At 35.2% G+C, this 22,262-nt stretch overlaps 1 protein-coding gene across 1 annotated transcript; it reads left to right on the top strand.

Annotated features, from left to right (window-relative positions):
- The first annotated feature begins 1,162 nt into the window (after positions 1-1,162).
- KLHL24 (kelch like family member 24) lies at positions 1,163-21,762 on the top strand. The gene is made up of 7 exons (XM_058188544.1): positions 1,163-1,321; positions 6,282-7,260; positions 8,072-8,256; positions 9,202-9,320; positions 11,247-11,435; positions 15,387-15,575; positions 16,228-21,762. Exons 2-7 carry the CDS (start codon positions 6,341-6,343, stop codon positions 16,423-16,425), a joined length of 1,800 nt encoding a protein of 599 aa, XP_058044527.1. The 5' UTR covers positions 1,163-1,321; positions 6,282-6,340; the 3' UTR covers positions 16,426-21,762.
- The last annotated feature ends 500 nt before the right edge of the window (positions 21,763-22,262 follow it).

Below are 22,262 nucleotides of genomic sequence, written 5' to 3'. Positions count from 1 at the left end.
TCCTAATTACTGTTTCATCTGAGGGTACATTTTTTTTGTCTCCAGTTTTTTGCGAATGTGATTCTGCTGTGGTAAGTATGTGCGATATAATGTATTGAAGGTTTTTGTTCATTTTTGGGTCCAGTATTCCTAATAAAAGCAATTCAGGTTTCGAATCTATTTTTTGCTTTGTAAGTTCTTCCAGCCATTTTTGAATTTTACACCAATACTTCCTTGTGATGGGGCACGTCCACCACATGTGGTAGAATGTTCCAGATTTATGGTTGCATCTCCAACAATTAGGTGATAAATTTGGATACATCTTGGCCAATCTCACTGGTGGCAAATGCCATCTATAAAACATTTTATAGAGGTTTTCTTTGTAGGCAACTACTGTTGTAAATTTGTAGTTCCTTTCCCATAGTTTGTCCCACTGTTTCAATTCTATGCTGTGGCTGAAATTCCTTCGGGAAGGGGAATTCATGAGATCTGATCTTCTCCAGCTACAGGTTTGCTTTGGTTCAAATCACTGTGTATGTCAATATAATATTGGGGAGAAATACTAAAAGATATGGAATTTGTCACCTCAAGAGCTTTGTCTCTTGAGTGTGCAGTACAAAAAAAAAGGATAATTTTATGTAAATAGAAAGAAGCTTATTCTCCTGATTTTAAAGATTGAGAATATAAGTTTATCTAATTTCTTGAAACTCTCTTTATTCTAACAATAAGAAGATGCAATGTATCTCTCAGGTGTTGATTTAATAATAAGTTAAGAAATGAATTTATTTTGTTTCCACATCTGTATTAGACTTTTTTTGTTAATTAGTTTTCTTCTTTGGACACTCTTTAGCTTATTTTAATCATTACATTATGTTAGATTTTCTTTCTTCACTATATAGTCACTACCTTTTTATTTTATAGTGCAGTTTTTTTATAGTTCAATAGAAACAAACTTTAAGAGATTAAAGCTGCCACTGTCTGCCTATACAGAAATCATCACGCAGTATCGCCTCGACAGCAATAAAGTTATGCACCTCTCTGTCTCGTAAGAGGAAATTTACTTCTTTCAACAACAACATATGAAATTGCGTCGCAAACCATTCGATTGGAGAACTACATCTCCCAAGACATCTTTTGGTGTCGGCCCTGCCGAGATTGGCTAGAAAGAACGTGACATCATCTGTTTTGACTCTGAGAGATCACATGTTTGGGGTCTTCTTTGTTTAGAGTTGAGCTCGAACTTGAAAAAGACAAAAAGAGCGAGCGGCGAGCGGGCTAAGGAGAAGGAGGCAAGAGGCTTGCTGCTGGCTACTCTTTAATTCCAGGAAAAAGCGACAGACAGGTAAACGTCTTCACCGTGAACTCAGTTGCTGAGAACTGAGCTGAATTCCCCGAGGCCAAAAATGTCATTGGGGGCCGGGTGATCATTTCTATTTCAGCAGAAACACATTCAAAACAACAATACTAATGCCGTTAATCTTGATTTTAGTGCTGACAGTCCTTGCCTGATGATAAAATAGATGACCCCCCCACCCTTGACCCATCCTTTCGCTTTTCGCGAAAAAGTGTTAAATTTTAAACGCATACGGATTCTTTGTAAAATCTGCCATTACGGAGGAGAGAAAATCCTTTCGATATTATGTGGCCAGAGAAAATGGTACTAGCGTTGATTTCTTTCTTCGGTTGGTAGCGCGAGAAAGGCACATAAGCACAAATCAGAACACCGTTAGTGCTGTTGAACGCTTTGTTTGTGTATCGAGAAAGGAAGTGGGATTCATCAGAAGGTGGAAAACAATATGCGTGGCGGCGGTGGCGGGTGAGGCGCGCAAAACGGCTTTCCTTCTCGAGCCCTTTTACACTGTTGGCGACACAGATTTCGGCGACTTGTAAAGGGCTACATTGCGTCTTCTTTTAAGGGGTCTTTCCTATTTAGAAACTTAAGTAGATCTACCATCTAGAGATTTGTCTTTTCCCTTCCTTTTTCTCGCTTCCAAGTACTTCACCCAGTGGTTTGGACGTCTATTTCTGTTTGGACCGATTAGAAAGTTTTGGCCAGCAGATTATTTATTTCTGAGAACATCGGGAAGTTCGCCCATTGTTGTTCCCCTCCCTCCCGCCGCTCCCAACTGCATTACAGTAACTAGAAGTTCCGTTTGATGACCCTTCTACTTTTAGTGGCAAATGCACAGCCTATAAGAAGCAATCTGTGTTGTCCCTTTCCCGGGCTCAACGACACATTCTCGGGAGATCACTCTCCCGGTACGTAGAATTTCTTCTCCCCTCCTCCCCCATGAGGCGGTTGGAGAAGTAGCTGTTGGCTGGTTCCTCCACTGGACTAGACCATTTTTTCTGGAGGGGAGGCTAGAAATAGCTTCAAAAACATTTAAGCCGTCGGCATTTTTTTAAAGGAGTTAGGTATAACTACTATGAGTTAAACGAAGGGAAAGAAAAGAAAAAGAAAGAAAAGGAGAGGATAAAAAGTGGATGCCCGTCCAAACGAGTTTTTTCCAAGTTGATTCTCCCTCCCCAAGATATCGCAGCTTCCTTCTCCATCTTGAGAACTGAAGGAAAGGTCGCTGCTGATTGGAGCGGACCCCAGCTGAAGACGAAGGAAGAAGTGAGCGTGGTTGAAAAAGTGCTTTCTCTAATTGGACATAAAATGCGGGGAGGCGGATCTTGTCTCCTGCTCTGTTCGGGTGAAGGTGAATTGTAGGATGTGCTTGTGTTCGTGCAAGCTCGCCTGGCGGCTGTTCGGGTTCGACTCGAGGCCAGTTGTGTAACAGCTGGTCGTGTTGATTTGGAGTTACGAGACGGTCCTGTTCAGTTTAAGGTTTCTAAGAACTCCGTCTGTTAGGTCAGCGGGGTGCTGGCGTAACCGCGAAAGTCTTTTATCTCTATAATCCTGAATGTCCTAGCTTTCTGGCAACCTGAGCCTCTTTCCAGATGGTCCGCAGGGAAACAACGTGGAATTGCAGTTATCAAGCCGCATAGAGGCTTAGAAACACGAACGCAAAAGTGTACTTAATGGCATCGAAATCATCCCACACTGTTTACCTACCGTGTGCAGAGCTGCAATTTTGTAAATACCCTGTATATGAGCTTGCCTTGTTCTTTTTAGGAAAAGAGCTGGTGACTTGGTGTCCGGTGTTTGGTTTTAGAAATCCCTTCAAATAATACATTCAATTGCAGTAGAATTGTTGCATAAGTTTTATAAACTTTATGCAGGAATGAATTTGAACTTGGAAGCTTCTTGCAAACCAACATAATATGAATCTGCTTTCCCAAAATAGTATAAAAGTAGCAAAGCTTCATATTATAAAACAAAGATTTTTTTTTTCTTCCATTCAATCATGTCAATTTCTCAGAGACTGACTAGATGAGTCACTGCAGGATTTTTTAGCAAGGGTTTTCAGAAGTTGTTTGCCTCCCTCTTTCCCAAGATTGAGGGAAAGTGACTATCCAAGGTCACCTAGCTGATAATTAGTACCCAAGGTGACAGTAGAGTTCACAATCTCACAAGTTTCTAGCCACATGCTTTGACCACTATATCAAACTCACTCTCCAGTTGAAATTAAAGAGCTGTAAAATGTACATTTTTATAGTTGGCATAATTTATCTTTATTTTTTAGATATTCTTTTTATCCTGCCTTTATTATTTTTATTAAAACTTTTATAATTTTTTTTATAAAGGCAGCAAACATGTCCAATATTTCTTTCTCTTCCCACAACCACCCTGTGAGGTGAGTCACTGACCTAAAATCATCCAGCTGGTTTTTATGCCTGAGGCAGGACTAAAGCTCATTGTTTCCTGGTTTTTAGTCAGGTGTTTAACCACTACATCAGACTACCTATCAATTATTTAATTTGATTCATGGTGAAATGTATAGCAGTAAATATTGCACTACTTATCAGTTATTTTGTTATTTTATATAACACCAGTTTTCATAATTGATCTGTTCAATGTTTGGATGAGAAATCAATGGGAAATTCTAGCACTATAGATTAGCCTGGGGCGCTGAAAAAAGCTGTAGTGAGGCAAGAACTCACTTAAGTTTTGATACCAAGAAAACAACTGCATGTCCATAAAGTTACAGGAGTTGAACACTAATGGAAAAAGACTTTACTTTTTTTTACTTTTTTAGAGCAACGAAGACAAAAATACAATTGCTTCCTCTTAAGGAGTTATACCTTAAGGAGGTAATTTGAAATTTATGTCCCAAGAAAGAAAGGATCAGAGTTCCAGGGCTAACTTGAGATGCATAAGAAGTAGACAAACTTAAAGGAAGTAAACATATTTTGTTCCTGTAATTTTACCTAATCTCGTTAATGATTATAAGAGGACTGTACTAATTCTGTGCAGTAGTTGGTAGGTAAAATCAAGCTACCTAAAGTAGTATTTTCACAAAAACTACAGTTGGGGTAAAGAGTAATGGAATTAATAAGTGAGATTTATCGTTTTAATTCTGTGGTGAAGAAATTTAGAATGCGTTAGGCCAGTGATGGCTAATCTTTTCTGGACTCAGTGCCCAAATGCACGCACGCCCTAAGCCCCAAAATGCAATGCTTGTGTGGCCCCCACATATGCATGCCCCCCCATGCATACACAGCAGAGACCGATAGACCAGCTGGCTGGCGGGAGGCGCGTGCACATGCGCAGCAGAGCTCGACTGGGGCGACAGCTCGCATGCCCATAGGGAGGGCACTGCGTGCTGTGGCACACATGCCATAGGTTCGCCATCACGGCTTTAGGCTATCCACATTCTTTCTACCATAATCATTAAACTGAAACTAATTTGCTTGTCACGAAGGGTTTTAAATATAACAATCAGCAAACTGAATTAAGCCCAGAAGTCTACTGCCAATCAATATGATGAATTCTGGAATAGTATTATTCTTACTTGAAAGGTACAGGACAGCTGGTTTGGAAAAGGAAGTTATCTTTTACCCAGATATGCTTGCATCACCACACAGCTAAAGCAACACTGACCTATTTCAACCATCACTTTAACATAATAAATATGTGCTTTGGGTGTTTTGTTAGCTCAGTTGTTTATTCAATAACTGTAGTTTTAAAAATAATTGGTAAATGTTACGTCTAAACCCTGTCTGTGCACATTTAGGATAGAAAACTTTTGAATAAAGATTACTTGTTTTCTTAACTTTATGAAATTTCTACAACTGTGGGTAATGGTTATCATGTCTTCCAGAAAGAAACACACTTATCTAGTTCAGTCTGTTGATTACTGAAATAAAACATCCATGCCTAACATATTCACATTGTTTCAGATTCATAGGATTTAGTGGGGTTCAGGTTAATGCAGAAAGTGTGTTAAACTGAGGAGGAATTTCTATTTTGATAATTTAGAAATTACAGGAATGAATTTTTGTTACAATTTGCATGGGTTGATGAGGATAGGACTAAATGAAAAGACTTTTGAACTTTCCCCTTATGCTTATCTACCTTGCCTCAATTGTTGGATGGCTGCCAGTGATCATTAATACATCAACACTCCAATTATAGGCTTCTAAAATTTTCTAGACTACTATTTCATATTTATTTTCCCTCAGATCATGGTTTTGATGACAAATAAGTAAGCACAGTTAACCTCATGTCTAAATTCACTATAGCCTACTTAAGAAAATCTTCAAATTTTACAACACAAATGTTTGTCATGTAGCTTTACTAATTCTATTGATAATATTTTTCTACAATACCAAATATAGTTAAAATGAATTATTTGTAATTGCTAAAGTCCTGTTAGCTTATGCTGACCAGGGTGGTCAGTAACAAGGCATTTTTTCCAAGAGAATTCTGTAGGTTTTCTTTGTCTTTCTCTCCCCCAGTTTTCCCACCAGAAATCTATAAAGAAAAATTACTAGTGTCATTAAATAGTGAGTCCAGTGTGAGAATGGAGATGTTTGGATACAAAACTGTTCCCATCTAGTTTCTATAGATCCTATTTTGATGGCTATTAAATGTGTATGCTAAAGTGAAAGTGATGCTTGTGAGGATGAAGTTGCAAGCAATTCTCCCTCCCCAAAACATCTCTTTGTGTCATGGTATTTAATCTCCCTTCAAAGGTCTTTCATTCATTCAATATATTCTGTAAAGTTTTCCTGTGCTAAAGAAATATCAGGATTGTTTAGTTTAGCAAAATAGCTCTAAGACAGAAGAGTTTAGTTTTGAGAAATTGTTTACTCCTTTTGACTAAGTAACGTCCTATTGCATGGATGACCCAAAGTTTTACTTAGTGTATTAATTCCTTTGTAGTCTGAAATATTTTTAAAATATCTATTTTTAGCACCAAGAAGATATTCATCACTTCTCTTCTCCATGATTGCATGAACAGTTGATGTAATCATGGTACTAATACTGGGGCGCAGATTGAACAGAGGGGATAGTCGGGTCCAAGAATCCCCAGTCACCAAGCGTAAAGTTTTTGAAATGGACCCAAAGTCTTTATCAGGCCATGAGTTCTTTGATTTTTCTTCTGGATCATCCCATGCCGAAAGCATACTTCAGATCTTCAATGAATTTCGTGACAGTCGCTTGTTCACAGATGTAATAATCTGTGTTGAAGGCAGAGAATTTCCTTGTCATCGTGCTGTTCTTTCAGCTTGCAGCAGCTACTTCAGAGCTATGTTTTGCAATGATCACCGAGAAAGTCGGGAGATGTTGGTAGAAATTAATGGAATTTTTGGTGAAGCCATGGATTGCTTTTTACAATATGTATATACAGGCAAAGTAAAAATCACCACGGATAATGTGCAGTACCTGTTTGAAACATCAAGTCTCTTTCAAATAAGTGTTTTGCGTGATGCATGTGCTAAATTCCTAGAAGAGCAGCTAGATCCTTGTAACTGTCTAGGAATTCAACGTTTTGCTGATACACACTCTCTGAAAACACTCTTTACAAAATGCAAAACTTTTGCACTGCAAAATTTTGAGGATGTGGCCCAGCATGAAGAATTTCTTGAGCTTGGAAAAGATGAACTTATTGATTACATTTGCAGTGATGAACTGGTAATAAGCAAAGAGGAGATGGTATTTGAAGCAGTTATGCACTGGGTTTACCGGGCTGTAGAATCCAGACGCTCAGTTCTACAAGAAATTCTCACACATGTGAGACTGCCTTTGTTACATCCTAACTACTTTGTTCAGACAGTGGAAGTAGATCAGTTGATCCAAAACTCACCTGAATGTTATCAGTTGTTGCATGAAGCACGAAGGTACCATGTCCTTGGAAATGAAATGATGTCTTCAAGAACTAGACCACGAAGGTAAGATGATCTGCAGAGTAGCTGTTGTTGCATTCCAGAATAATTTTGTTCAGCTAACAACGTTATAGTTTGATTTGCACACTGGAAAAAGCAAGTGTGTATGCTGCTCAGTCACTACCATTTAATTCCCTATGCTGAAGGGAGTAATTAAGTAGACCTAGAACATACTTTCATGGTTTGTCTGATGTTGTGTATGAATTGAAAAACATAAGCATTGATATATGATTCTCTATCAAATCATATATCAAGACAGCCCCTTTATTATTAGTGTAACAAGTTAATATATCCTGGTTTGCAGATCTTGCGAAATGGAGAGTGGGGCGGGGGATGCAACCTGATCATTCAGGCTACAAATCTCATGATTGCTATTTGCTACTCATGTTGTCCTATGTGAGTCGCAGTCCAAAAAATCTAAAGAGTGCAAGCTTGGATGGAGCTTACAGGTTTAGTTCACCATTATCACTGGTGGAAGGAATCAAGCTGGTGTGCTTGGTTGCACAATTCTATTCTCATTCATATACTGATTTAAATTCATTCTAATTGTTTACTTATGAACTGAGCCAGTACTATCAATCAGTAAAGATGTATATCTGGAAAGCATTAGGTTGCTTAACTCTGTTTTCAAATGTGTATGTAGATTAGGAAGAGTTTTTCTTGCCTCACTACTTGGTTAATGTGATAATCTTTTCCAAATGTTTATTTCAGTGGGCAAAACTTGAGATCTTGTTCTTAAATACAATGTTTCAATCAATTTTAAGTACTGTTGCTAAAATTTTAAAATATTTAAAGTATAAATATACTGTATTTATAGATCAACTGGCTACTCTGAAGTTATAGTTGTTGTTGGAGGTTGTGAGCGTGTTGGAGGATTTAATTTGCCATATACAGAATGTTATGACCCAATGACAGGAGAGTGGAAATCCCTGGCAAAATTACCAGAATTTACAAAATCTGAGTATGCAGTTTGTGCTTTGAGGAATGACATCCTTGTTTCAGGTAATAATTTTATATTATTTGTAGGGGGAGGTATAATAGAAAAATAACTACCATATTTTTCAGACTACAAGACTGTCTGGACTATAAGACGCACATTAGCTTTAGAGGAGGAAAAAAAGAAAAAAAATCTGTCCTTTCGCCACTGCCCGTTTGCCACCGATCAGTGAACGGGCAGTAGCAATAGGTGGTGATCCCCACCACCTAGAACAACTGATGGGCGCCACACCAAGCCTCCTCCCCCACCGCAATATTCGTTCTATAAGATGCATAGGAATTTCAACCCACTTTTGGTGGAGGGGAAGTGTGTCTTATAGTCCAAAAAATATGGTAATGTCTATTTTACTATCTCTTTGTGCTTTGGAGAGTAGCTCAATAAAGTGAACATAGAGGTGACTTATGTATCCATTTCTGAATAACTCTGAAAAGACTTCTTCATTTATATATATTGATTTCAATTGTAGGGAATGTCCAACTTCCAGTGTGGGAACCTGTATACCTGGTCTGGTTTCCACTGAAATATCATTCCAGAAAATGTTCTTTGATTAGAAGTTTTATATCCATTACTCTATAGTTAAGAAGTTTTGAAAGTATATGATTGTTCTGCATTTTATTTTTAGTAGTATAAACTAGAGATTTGCAAAACATTTCACACTGAAACATTTTGAATTTGAAGTAGTCATTTTGAATACCGTGGCAGCATTTTGTATTCAAAACAAATGTTTTAAGCTTTCTGAACCTGAAATATTTCCCAAATGGTCAAAGCAACATATCTAGCTTGAAAGAACCATTTCAGATTCATAGCAGAGCATTGCAAACTTCAAACATTTGACAATCAGAAAAAAGTTTTATACACTTCTACCTGTAACATAGTAATGTATTTTCCACAATGAGACCCAACTGTGACAATACTTACATAATAATAATCAATTCTATTTTTTGAATAAGGTGGAAGGATCAATAGCCGTGATGTGTGGATTTATAATTCTCAACTTAATATTTGGATCAGAGTCGCTTCTCTAAATAAAGGGAGGTGGCGTCATAAAATGGCTGTCCTCCTTGGTAAGGTAAGGATATTTATTAGAGATAGTTCATTTCTGAAGTATGGTTGCAATAAAACACTAATCCAAAATCACATTGAATTCTCTTTCTTAAAGGTGAGGTTTGCTATTGAAACGTGTCATTTTAACATTCAGATTTTTTGATATACTGTATACATTACATTTGATGCGCAGTTGCTATAGAAAATGGGTTTCTCAATGTCAGGCTTTTCTTATTTATAACAAACAGTCTAATTTATATCTTATTATGATACACACATACACATACAGAAACACATACATACTTTTTAATACCCAAAGGGCAGACACAGAAAATATTGCTAAAGATAATGAAATAAAGCAACATATTGAATAAAGGCAAGATAGTCAGCAAGTAAATGAAATTTTAAATAATGGAATAAATTTGTGCTTCATGTTTTCTGTTTTCTGCTGCTGCACAATATTTGATATAGTCCGAGTTGAAGAGAATCTGAAGTCATGTGAAATGTTGCATGTTCTTCCTGGGTACTGATGAAGCAGGAGTAAGATGGGCACTATGAATGTCCTTATTAATAGAACAATAACACATTCTTTTATATCCTGGGATCTACATGGGCAAACAATTTTTTTTGTTGGGCTCTTAAGATACTTTCTGATGATAATTTCAAGGGCAATATATCTAATATGGGTATAATATATATGTATATAAACTTTTATAAATGTAATGTTTATACATATATAATACTATAATATTATATATATAATTTTTTTAATTAGGGAAAAACTGACCACTTTCCCCAAACTCTTTGATTCCTTGGTCATGCTTTCTAATGTCAAGCTGTTTCTTCTGTTTAAAATTTAATATCATTAAATCTGAAGTATGTGTTTGGCCCGAATTATATGAACCCTGCTGTTAAACCATGTGTCATTAAGTTTTTTTCCTATTAGTAGTTTTCCTCTCACATTATTTCAACTTGATAGAATATCATCCGTTGTTATAAGTGGAATAAATCTAAAGGGAGAAAATGGGAGCTGTTAGAGTTACAAGTGTTTATTTAGGTGCCTTGTTGGGTACCACTGACTTGTCTGAATGATGAGCTGAGAACAGATGATGCAAAATGTGGGGTCATAATGCAAGATTTGCATCTACATAGCAACAAGTGAATTTTAATTTGATCGTGATAAAATGTTATTCCTAACATTTTGGGACAAACTGTTTAATAGTATCTTAGTCAGCAGTTTCCTCAGTCAGCAGTTTCCTCAGTTTTACTTGGAAATGTTAATATTCAAGCTTTGGATTATTTGAATTCAAAGCACGGGCGCTACCATTAAATTAAGATTTGTTGCTAGTCTTTTCCTTATTTCCAATTTTAAAAAATACATAGTTGTTATTTTGGAGGTTGTGTGTATGCATATTTATAAATAATTAAAATCTGGAGTATGTTTTTGTTGATTTCTGTTTTACTTACTAGTGGTAGGAACTATAAATAATAATAAATAAATAATAAACTTATGCAAATTATCCTTTACAATTACATGTAGTATTTGAAGCGCCTATGTGTGAGCTGGGAAGAACTTTTGTAACCAAACTAGTCAAAGGAGGTATTGTGGCTGATATCACAAAGATTACCCAGCTGCTGAACCAATTAAAATAAATGGAGGTGGGGAGGGAGAGAATAAAACCATTAAAAGTAATAATGGTAATATGCTGTCAATTGCCAGGTTTTATGCCTTTGAGTGCATTTCAAATCTTAAACGGGGATGCCCTTTTTGGGCTGCAACAATTCAGTCAACCATACGATAGTAGCATGGAAAATAAGTCCTTAAACGTTAGCAACTTTGAAATGTCGAGGCATATCTGAAGACTTTCAGGTTTTGTGTAACTTTGCATTTCTGTCCCTAAAAATATTAGAGGATAAATACATGCTGATAACATTTTTAATATTATAACAGGTGTATGTGGTTGGAGGATATGATGGGCAAAATCGGCTGAGTAGTGTGGAGTGTTATGACTCTTTTTCTAATCGATGGACAGAGGTAGCTTCACTTAAAGAAGCTGTCAGTTCTCCAGCAGTTACCAGCTGTGTGGGCAAGCTGTTTGTGATTGGTGGAGGTCCAGATGATAACACATGCTCCGATAAGGTTTGATATTTGAATTAACTTTTCTCACTTTAGTAATATTTAAAACTGTATTTTTAAACTACGTGTGTTCACCTGTGGAAATAAATAACCCAGTATAAAGTGCAGAAAAAGAATGAGAGGGTAATGAAATTAAAACTATGAAATAACAAAATAAAAATAGAGCTAACACTATATCATTCACTATTTTTCCATACATTTCTATCCTTGCAAAGCATTTTTGCTCCCTCTATGTCCATGCATCACTTCATATATTCCTTTTCTGTTTAAATTTCTCTTTGTCTTTTTCAAGAACTCACTACCGCCATCTAACTGACTTTTGATCTTTCCCTTCTTTTCAGCTCATTATTTTTTTCTTTTCTTTGTCTGATTCAATCTTCATTTATTCACTTGGATGACCAGATCATCTGTATCTACTTCTGTCTTAGTGGTTTCTCATTTGTGAATAAAATCCATAGTCAATCATCACCATTCATTCTTGACTCTTTTTTTTTACCACACATACTTTTTAATTTTATTAAAAATTGTATTAATTTTATTAAATGGTGGCGCAGTGGTTAGAATGCAGAACTGCAGGCTACTTCTACTGATTGCCGGCTGTCAGCAGTTCAGCAGTTTGAGTCTCACCAGCTCAAGATTGACTCAGCCTTCTATCCTTCCAAGGTTGGTAAAATGAGGACCCAGATTGTTAGGGGCAATATGCTGACACTGTGAACCGCTTAGAGAGGGCTGTAAAGGACTGTGAAGCAGTATATTATTATTATTATTATTATTATTATTATTATTATTATTATTATTATTATTATTATTATTATTATTATTATTATTATTATATCAGAGTTGGAAGGGACCTTGGAGGTCTTCTAGTCCAACCCCCTGCCCAGGCAGGAAACCCTACACCATTTCAGACAAATGGCTATCTAACATTTTCTTAAAAATTTCCAGTGTTGGAGCATTTACAACTTCTGCAGGCAAGTTGTTCCACTGATTAATTGTTCTAACTGTCAGGAAATTTCTCCTTAGTTCTAGGTTGCTTCTCTCCTTGTTTGGTTTCCACCCATTGCTTCTTGTTCTACCCTCAGGTGCTTTGGAGAACAGACGGACTCCCTCTTCTTTGTGGCAACCCCTTAGATATTGGAACACTGCTATCATGTCTCCCCTAGTCCTTCTTTTCAATAAACTAGACATACCCAGTTCCTGCAACCGTTCTTGTTATGTTTTAGCCTCCAGTCCCCTAATCATCTTTGTTGCTCTTCTCTGCACTCTTTCTAGAGTCTCAACATCCTTTTTACATCGTGGCGACCAAAACTGAATGCAATATTCCAAGTGTGGCCTTACCAAGGCATTATAAAGTGGTATTAACACTTCACGTGATCTTGATTCTATCCCTCTGTTTATGCAGCCTAGTACTGTGTTGGCTTTTTTGGCAGCTGCTGCACACTGCTGGCTCATATCTAAATGGTTATCCACTAGGACTCCAAGATCCCTCTCACAGTTACTACTATTGAGCAAGGTACCACATATCCGGTACCTGTGCATTTTGTTTTTTTGGCCTAAATGTAAAACCTTACTTTTTTCACTGTTGAATTTCATTTTGTTAGATAGTGCCCAATGTTCAAGTCTGTCAAGATCTTTCTGTATTTTGAGTCTATGTTCTGGAGTGTTGGCTATTCCTGCCAGCTTGGTGTCATCTGCAAATTTGATAAGTTTAAGTCCTATTGCTATTTGCTGTAATAGGAAAACTAATGCAAAGAAGTAAAAATAAAAAGAAAGTAGAAGTTGCAGAAAAAATAGAAAAATAAGGAAAAAAAGTAAGAATATAGTATAAAAAAAGAAATCAAACACATAAACAAGCTACTCCCCACCTTCTTCACAAATGAAAACAATTTTAGCAACTTATCACTTCCTCTTAAAATATAAGAAATTATTCCTTCCTATACGCCAACTCTTCTCTATAAATAAATTAATAAATTATGGTCATTTTAGGCCTGGTGTTAGTAAAAGTCCGTTAAAGGATACAAGAAATAGCAATATATCTACTTTAACCTTGGTCAAATAAACCAACTTTATTTATTTGTTAAATTTATTAACTGTCCATCTCTCAGTAAAATGGAGAAAACATGTAAACATAATAGCAAAGCAATGAAACAATAAAAATAAATATTACAATCTATAACAATATGAATTAAAAGATGGGCAGAGGGGAAGTAGGAAATGCAGCCTCCAGTGTGGTAATGCCCTGTTGGGTCTCAGGGCCAACTGGGAGAGCCAAGTGTTCAGGCCCTTGTGGAATGATCGAAGGATGGGGACAAACCTCACCCCAGCGGGGCATGATATGTGTCACAGAGCTTTATATTTTATAATTTTGCATTCCTTCCTGTTACTTCTAACAATCTTAATATTTATTCAAATAATGTTTCAAAAGTTGTTTTCATTTTTTTCTTTGACCTTTCTCACAAAAGTTTTCAAAATTTTTAACAAGCCTGTTTTATAAATCCAATATAGGAAAATTATCCATGTTGCCCTCTTGGTTTATTATTTGCATTTCCATTTTAATTATTAGACATCAGCCATTTCTTTTGTATGTGGAGTTTTCCATGTCAAGAATGACTTTTGTAAATCGACCTTCAACTCAGATTCAGTCTTGTCTTGTAAAACCTGTTCCTCTTCCGTAACATTTTTTAGTCACGGTCCCTCCATAGAGTCAGATGTCTCTGATAACACTATTAATGTTAACGCCAAAGGCCATTTTTAAAAATAATGTGAGTTAGACTATTTTGCTCCATTCTGTAATAGTAAATCAAGGTGTTCCTTTTTAATTATAATTTTTATTTACCTTTAGTGTCCAGTTTTTAAAATCTTACTTTAAAAAAAGCATTTTCCTACAAGAAGGATTCTTTATAATAAAATCCAAACTCTTATTTCAAATTTATCTGGAGCCTTGGTCTGTAACTTTCTAAAATCAAAATTTTAATCATATTTATTGGTTGTTTATTCCAAAGAATATTGTCAATCTTAATCTTAAAAATTTTGTTTTGTGAGATTTATTTTTGAATTATATAAAATAATACATTTTATACATTTTGCAGCTCTCATTAAATGTTGTTGGTTTAAAGGGAATTTTTTTAATAGAAGTACAACAACTAAGGACAACTTTTTTTTTTACTATTTTACTCTTGGGCGAAAATTAGGTAAAGGCAGCATCATGACTGTGGAGGCGGGGTAAAAAATTTGCCAGGGCAGATTTATGCTGTGGGAGAGGGAGGGAGAAAGAAAGAGACAGAGAGAGACCCTCCTCACCCCTATCCCCAGGACAAAATATTTTCCTTTTAGAATTTCACAAATTAAGGAAACTGTGTGTTATCATATGCTGAAACTGACTTGCTTTCAAGCTTATATTTTAAAACATATTTTAAACCATAAGTTTAACTATGTTGGATCCAGATAACATACTGAATAGCAAAGATTTTTTTAAAAAGCTTGCTAGAGAAGGTAAGATAGGAATATGTACAAACCAGTGGTGGGTTGCTACCGGTTCGCCCTGAATCAGATAAACCAGTAGCGGCGGCGGGAGGTTCCGCCCAGATGTCTCTGCACATGGGCAGAAGCATTGCACACGAGCGCCCACAAGCAAACCGGTAGCGACGGGATTTGAAGCCCACTACTGGTACAAACCCAGGGAAAGGCAAATCTCATTCTTCTTAGGTTAAACTGATTCATTAAGACATTCAAGTACATCTTTTATTTTTAAACAATTATACTTGCTAACTAAGCCAAAAAGAAAGTGTGCAAATTTTATAATGTCTTAGTATAAATGAAGGATAATCTTTGATTTGCTCATCATTTATTACATCACTTAGTGAATGATGTTAAAAATCAAAGAGAGCAGAATTTATATGCATTATATAATATACCGAAAATGTGCTAAAAACTAATGTATTTCCTTCTCTTAAGGTTCAATCGTATGATCCTGATACTAATTCTTGGCTCCTTCGTGCAACAATCCCCATTGCAAAAAGATGTATTACAGCTGTATCATTAAACAATCTCATTTATGTTGCTGGAGGACTCACAAAAGCGATATATTGCTATGATCCAATTGAAGATTATTGGATGCATGTGCAGAACACATTTAGCAGACAGGTAACATCTAAGGAGTAAAAATGCTCATATGTACAAGTAAAGATACGTTAACATAAAATGACTAAGTGCAAAATTAAGAAAGCTTTTTATTTCTACAATATATGTTTGCTTTTTATGAAATTGATACTGGAACATTGGGATTTTATTCTAAATGGCAAAGTGAATTTTGTCATCATGCTGTACTTACAGAAGTAAGCAGATTTTTCCAACCTAGCTCTCTCGAAATATACTGGATTTATTGCCTAGCATCAGAATTTCAATGAGAAATTATGGAAGTCCAATATATTTGGAGGGCACAAAAGGGGAAAGTATAATTCAGCATAAAGGTATAATTCAGCATAAGAATACTTGAAGTATCTGGAAAGTATTAGGATGGTGCTGTCCTGGAAGTTTGCAGAAACCATCTTTGGACTGAGCTTGATACTTGAGGGTTTTCATTAAAAAATTGATTGATTTAGAATTTGCCTATATTGCTATCTATATGAGGCAGAAATACTTCTCAGAAAGCATGGTGCAAAATTTTATTGACAGGGAATAAATACCAAGCCCAAGCTTAAGAAAATAAAATTACAAAAGAATAAATTAGTACATTTTTAGCAACATGATTATTGTAATATAATTTTACTCTTTCTCTTTTTGATCTGATAATCAGGAAAACTGTGGCATGTCTGTCTGTAATGGGAAAATCTACATCCTTGGTGGGAGAAGAGAAAATGGAGAAGCCACAGATACTATTCTTTGTTATGACCCTGCAACAAGTATCATTACTGGAGTAGCTGCCATGCCCAGACCAGTATCATACCATGGCTGTGTGACTATTCACAGATACAACGATAAGAAGAATTTTTGAGTAAGAAATCAGGCTCATATTACTGTAAGAATTTGTAGGATTCATTGTAAGAACAGGAAAGCAGCCTCTTCCAAAGTGTCATCTGGAAAGAGACACTGCTGTGTTTAAAGTCTTGATTGTTAAATATTTCCCATAGTCATGATTTCTAACTTCTGAAATTATTAACAGTTGATGTTACTAAATAGATCATGCTCATGTCCATATTGTATTTTTTTCAAGTTTATTTCAAATAGCTTTACCTGCATTTTTCATATTTTCAATGTGATAAGTACTGTTTATTGTCAATGTAAAAAATTGAGTTTATATATGATTTATGTGTAAATGGTTTAAGTAATATTTGTCCTTTATTTCATTAATTGAATTTATAGCACCACTATTAGAATAATTTTAAAAATATTTTAAAATAATATACATCAGTGTTGTCTTGCATCATCATGAAATACTTTTCATCAGAAAGCATATTAAAATATTTAGGTCCATCTGTATATAGAATCACTCAGTTTCATTTTTTTTAGTATGTGGTATATGACTTTTTCATTATACTTCAAAATGAGACCTTAAAACATCTTAGTTACTATTTAAATCTTCAGAATTTCCATCTGAAATTAAATATAGTAAAGATCACATCATAGTTGTCCATCAGAAGCCCAAAGAAGCAATATTTAGGATTAAACTCTGCCACTAACTATATTGGGTTTCAGTATTGTTCCCAAATTGGTAAATAACAATTTTAGATTTAAAAAAAATTAATAGTAAGGAGCTTTTGTTTAAGATACAGTAGAAAAAGCAGTTGATTAATCATTGTCTTCTATTAAAGAAAAAAACAATTGTCATGTACTTGATATTAATATTTTTCCAGGTAGCATCTCTCTGTGACATGGATCACTTTCTGAATTCTGTTTTTCCCTGTAGCATACCCTGTACAACTTGAATAAATTTGACATATTTTAGTGTATAAAATGCATATTAAAACATGATTTCTAGATGTGAAAATTATAAGTATACATGTTACCAGCACTTTTGTGTTGTGTATTGCTGTGATCAGTAGTTGTATGATAAACATTTACAGTACAAGAACATGTTTTACAAGGAAAATTCATTATGCCATTTTGTACATCATTGTTTGCTTCTTGAATATTTTCCACATAATTATTACACTGCTGTGAATATTATGAATTTTCCTTGGACATTCTGACATAGGTAAGTTATGTATATTCTTTTTACATCTCCATTTTTATATCTGGTCATGTTCAGCCAACATACATTTGCTTGACTAGACTATAAGCCTTTATCTCCCACATATACCAACTTTTAACCTTATCAGGAACTAAGTAAAACAACTTTCCCTGAAAAATATGCCTGATTAAATAGTTCTAATTGATTTTCAAGCAGTTATTATATACTATGTGACATTTCTGGTGCCTTGGAATCTTACATAATTGTACATTCATCAAATGTTTTAATAAGGATATGGCTCAAAATTAATTATTTACTGAGTGCTTTCTCATACTGTAGATATTCGTGTTTGCAGTAGGTGCCTTTAAATACTTTTAGCATTGGCTATACAATACTTCCATTATTGGAAGCATTTGTGCTGCTGTGCAGTAGATTGTACATGTTGTAATTTTTCAATAATATATGAATTAACAGTTCAATGATTTTGTTTTCTGTGACTAGAGAAATCCAGTTAAGTCTTTTTGTTCCAGCAGTGGGACAAGAATAGATTTTTATTGAAATCAAAGGGATTGTTCCCCCTCTTGATTTCATTGGGAAGCCATTCTGTTAGTGAAAATAAATGCACTACATTTCACCAGTAAAATAAAAATACATTAAGGGAGAGCTGGTCAACCTGTTGCCTCTGAATCTCCTTTTGCAGCCCATAAAACTGGCCACTGTTTATGAAATTTTCCCTGCCATTTCAAGGGCAACAGCAAACAAAAACTATGGAGTTTTGTATAGCAAGTCCTATCAAAGTTAAAAATCAGAAACTCCATGCATTCCTTTAAAACATCCTTTTGTCCTAATATGAGAAATGTTCCCCTGCTTTGTAACCCTTTATTCTTTTATCCTACAAAATCCATTTTAGTGTGACCCTTGGCCATCAAAATTGCTACTTTTGCATGAAACGTATCACTTGGCAGCAGATTTTTGTTAAAACAATGTCAAAGAATGCATTCATATTTTGAATGTACAAAGTTAAATGGCTGAACCAACTGGATGAAACTGAACAGTATCTTTTTTTTCTTGGCATCTATTTTGGAAAAGTTCCATTTAAAAATGAGGCATATGGTAATGGTATGTGTAACTCTCCTTGGCATGTTTGCTTGCTTATTTTCAGCTATAGTGAAGATATTTTTTTCCCTTAAAAGGTCCTTACAACTATTTGGGTCATATTTGATCATAATTAACTTCAAAAAATTCCTGTTTATACTTCTGAATGAATCAAGTTGCAAATATCTGTTTGAAAATGTCAATCAATGCATGTCACTTGTTAAAGAACTTGATAAGATTGTGCCAAATAAATCTTGCTTGCCATCTACAGGAAATTTGCCCTACTTTACATTTTGGTTATTTCTACTTTAATTTTGCATGTACACTGTTTTGCTTACATCCATTCAATGCAATTCAAAGGGGAATAGAGGCAGGGGGAAAAAATCATCTACTAGATATTTACATATTTCAGTAAGAATCACTACAAGTATATAATCTATAGTTTATTTGGTTTTATTGCAATATACTGGATTTCTTTCCTAAAACTACAGTCACTGGCTTGCATTTTGTTGCTGTTACATTGGTTAAATCAAATATATCCAATATTACCATAGATCTTCTTGAAAAAAATTCCACTGAATAAAGTCAGGATTTTTAATAAACTTTTAGGAATTACCTTAATCTAACAACTTCTCTCCTGATCTACAGTGTACAGGTAGCCCTCGACTTAAAATAGTTCATCTAGAGCAGGAGTGTCAGACTTGCGTCATCATGGCGGTGTCATGTGCCATATGACTTTTTTCCCCTTCGCTAAACTGGGCATGGCATGCATGTGATACATCTGGCCCATGGGCCGGGAGTTTGACACCTCTGATATAGAGGCTATTCGCCATGTTACGACAGCACTGAAAAAGTGGTTTATGACAGCTTTTCATGCTTAATGTCTGTTGCAGCATCCCTATGGCCATGTGATCAAAATTCAGATGCCTGGCAACTGATTTGTATTTATGATGTCTGCTGTATCCCAGGGTCATGTCATCAACTTTTGCAATGTGACAAAGTCAATGGGAAAGCCAGACTTACTTAACAACTTGGTTACTAATATAAGTGCAATGATTCACTTTATAATTGTGGCAATAAATGTAAAAGGGGCAAAATTCACTTGTCTTGCTTAGTAACAGAAATTTGGGGTTTAAGTCGAGGACTACATGTATTATAGAACTGTATAGAAAGCTAGATTCAAAGAGCAAAATATGGAACACACACAAGTGTGTTGTACATATTGCCTCTCAGAATAACTGCATCAAGCTGGTATGAGTCTTCAGAAAAAGATGTGCACTTCAAATCACGTCTAACCCTTCAAATCTGGATCTCTATGCAGCCTTGTGTATTACGTTTGAATCTTAATGTGATTACAGTTCATCTATGAATATAGAAACAGTTGCCCATTGTTTAATAACAGTTGTCTTACACCATAAACTCATATCTATAAAGGCCATATCTAGCTGTACTTTTGTAGCACAGCATTAATAAGGCCCTTCTCTAAAACTCAGTAGCTCAAGGGAAACACTTCATAACTTTAAAGAATCCTTTTGTAAGTCATTGCTTCAAAAGCCATTTCCACTTGTGTGTACATGCACAACTGCTTTGTTTTGTTAGTAAATCCCAGTTGTATCTGGATTATGCAAAATGCACACTCAGGCAGCTGGGATACAGCATGCAATCTCTCTGGAAGGTATAGCCCCTTCAAAGGGGCATTAGGCCCCTTCAAAGCATTCAGCTTTGAAGGGGCCTAATTCACTTAGGCCAATGATTTATTATGCATTTCTCCCTAATGCTTTGCAAAATCTTGTCATGTTACTTCATCAGAGTTGTGGATTCTGTATTCTTAATCAGACATCCTGCTAACGTACTTCGTTCTTCGAAAACGAAAGCAATTTTCCTTTGGCCTTTTCATTCCTATATACTATTCTACCATGTGTAAAAAGTGAACAATGTAATAAAAAAGTAAAATATTATGAAGCAATATCTCAATAAATTTATGCCCGATTCTATATTTAAAAAGTCCATTCAACTATTTTGAGGGGAAAATAAAGCAGGTGACTTTTATTCAAATATACCTAGAATTATTTTCACAAAGTTCCATTTTTTGTAAATGGGAACCATTGTTATGGTTAATATATATCTAATGTATATTGAGTTTTTGTAGATTGAATAATTGCAAATCAGCAACCAATCATGAGATTGCATTTTTTTGTGTGTTTGCTTTATACTCTAAGTAAAAATATTTTGTGTTATTATTTCCCAGACATATATTTAATATATTTAAAACTGTACTATTCTGTAATATTCTGTACTTGGCTTTTTGAAACAAGCAACCTGCTTGTGCTTTCGATTTTTACAGGCTTTTTTCTGTTTACATTAAAATTGAAACAAATGGCTGTGTCAAATGCAGAGAATGACTGTACACAATAGTAGTTCAGTAGATAAGTATGTATGTTTAATATAAATTTCAGTGATGTCCAGGCAATTTATATGCCCCACAAAACCTATGTGCTGCACAAATTATTTATTTATTCCAAAGGCAGTCCATCATATTCAGTTTTATTTATTTCCACATTTGGTATTAAGAATCTGCTGCTAATTGCAGTTTTCCCGTTGTGTGAAAAAGAATTACTCACTGTAGAGACTGACCCTTCAATTGAACCTCTATCCTTCACTGATTGCTTGATCTTTGTTAAGGACGTTCTTTCATTTGTGAAGGATTCCAAAATGGTTAAGGTTAGGGTCAACAAATATTAACTCAGAAAAATGTATTAGTCACTGAATTATGTGGCTACAGTATTTGATTCTTATGCAGTCCTGGAAATACTTTTAAATACACTTGTTACCTAGTTCTTAAAAGATTCCACCAATATTTGAGATGAGCACTTTCCTGAAAATTTAGCACAGGACTGGACAACATACATGCCTCATGTGACCCTTCATTCCATTTTCAAAAGCCCAAGAAACCTGATGATATTGATAGCATGATTTTTATTTTATTTCAAAATACCATTTTGAAATAAATACCAAGTGGAAGCAGAAAGCCTCTACGTGTTAAACTCTATTTATACCTTTAATCTGCACAAATGACCAGAAATCTATCACTTCCTGTGAGATCCTCAGGCAATCTTTCAGCTGATCAAGGAAAAGTGCAGCAAACTCCAATTCTTGGAAAGCTGCCCATCTTTACTGTAGCATATTCTATTTCACTGCATCGTCATGTATCCTTTCATGTTTAAAACTCATGGAAAATTTACAATGGGGAGTTAGCCATCTTGAGTTACATGAAGATAAACCAAGCTACCTTTCACCTTTTCTGATACAAAATATATCCTTTACAAATTTTCTATGTTATAGAAGGATTTAGCTGAACAATAAAACACTAAAAATACCCACACTTTTCTCAACTAATTGTTTTGTGAATATTTAAAGAAATACTACAGGTTAGATGGCAGCTAACCTCATGAAACTTACTGATTGAAGTAAGTTCAGTTATATCACAAAACACTGAACTAGGAACAGTAATTCTAATAGTTTGATCATTTTTATTGTATGTACCTATATGCTTAATAATCATATAT

This window comes from Ahaetulla prasina, chromosome 6 (assembly GCF_028640845.1).
Source record: "Ahaetulla prasina isolate Xishuangbanna chromosome 6, ASM2864084v1, whole genome shotgun sequence".
NCBI lineage: Eukaryota > Metazoa > Chordata > Lepidosauria > Squamata > Colubridae > Ahaetulla > Ahaetulla prasina.
Note: the sequence above shows the minus strand (reverse complement) of the source record. Positions and strands in the feature narration are given on the sequence as shown.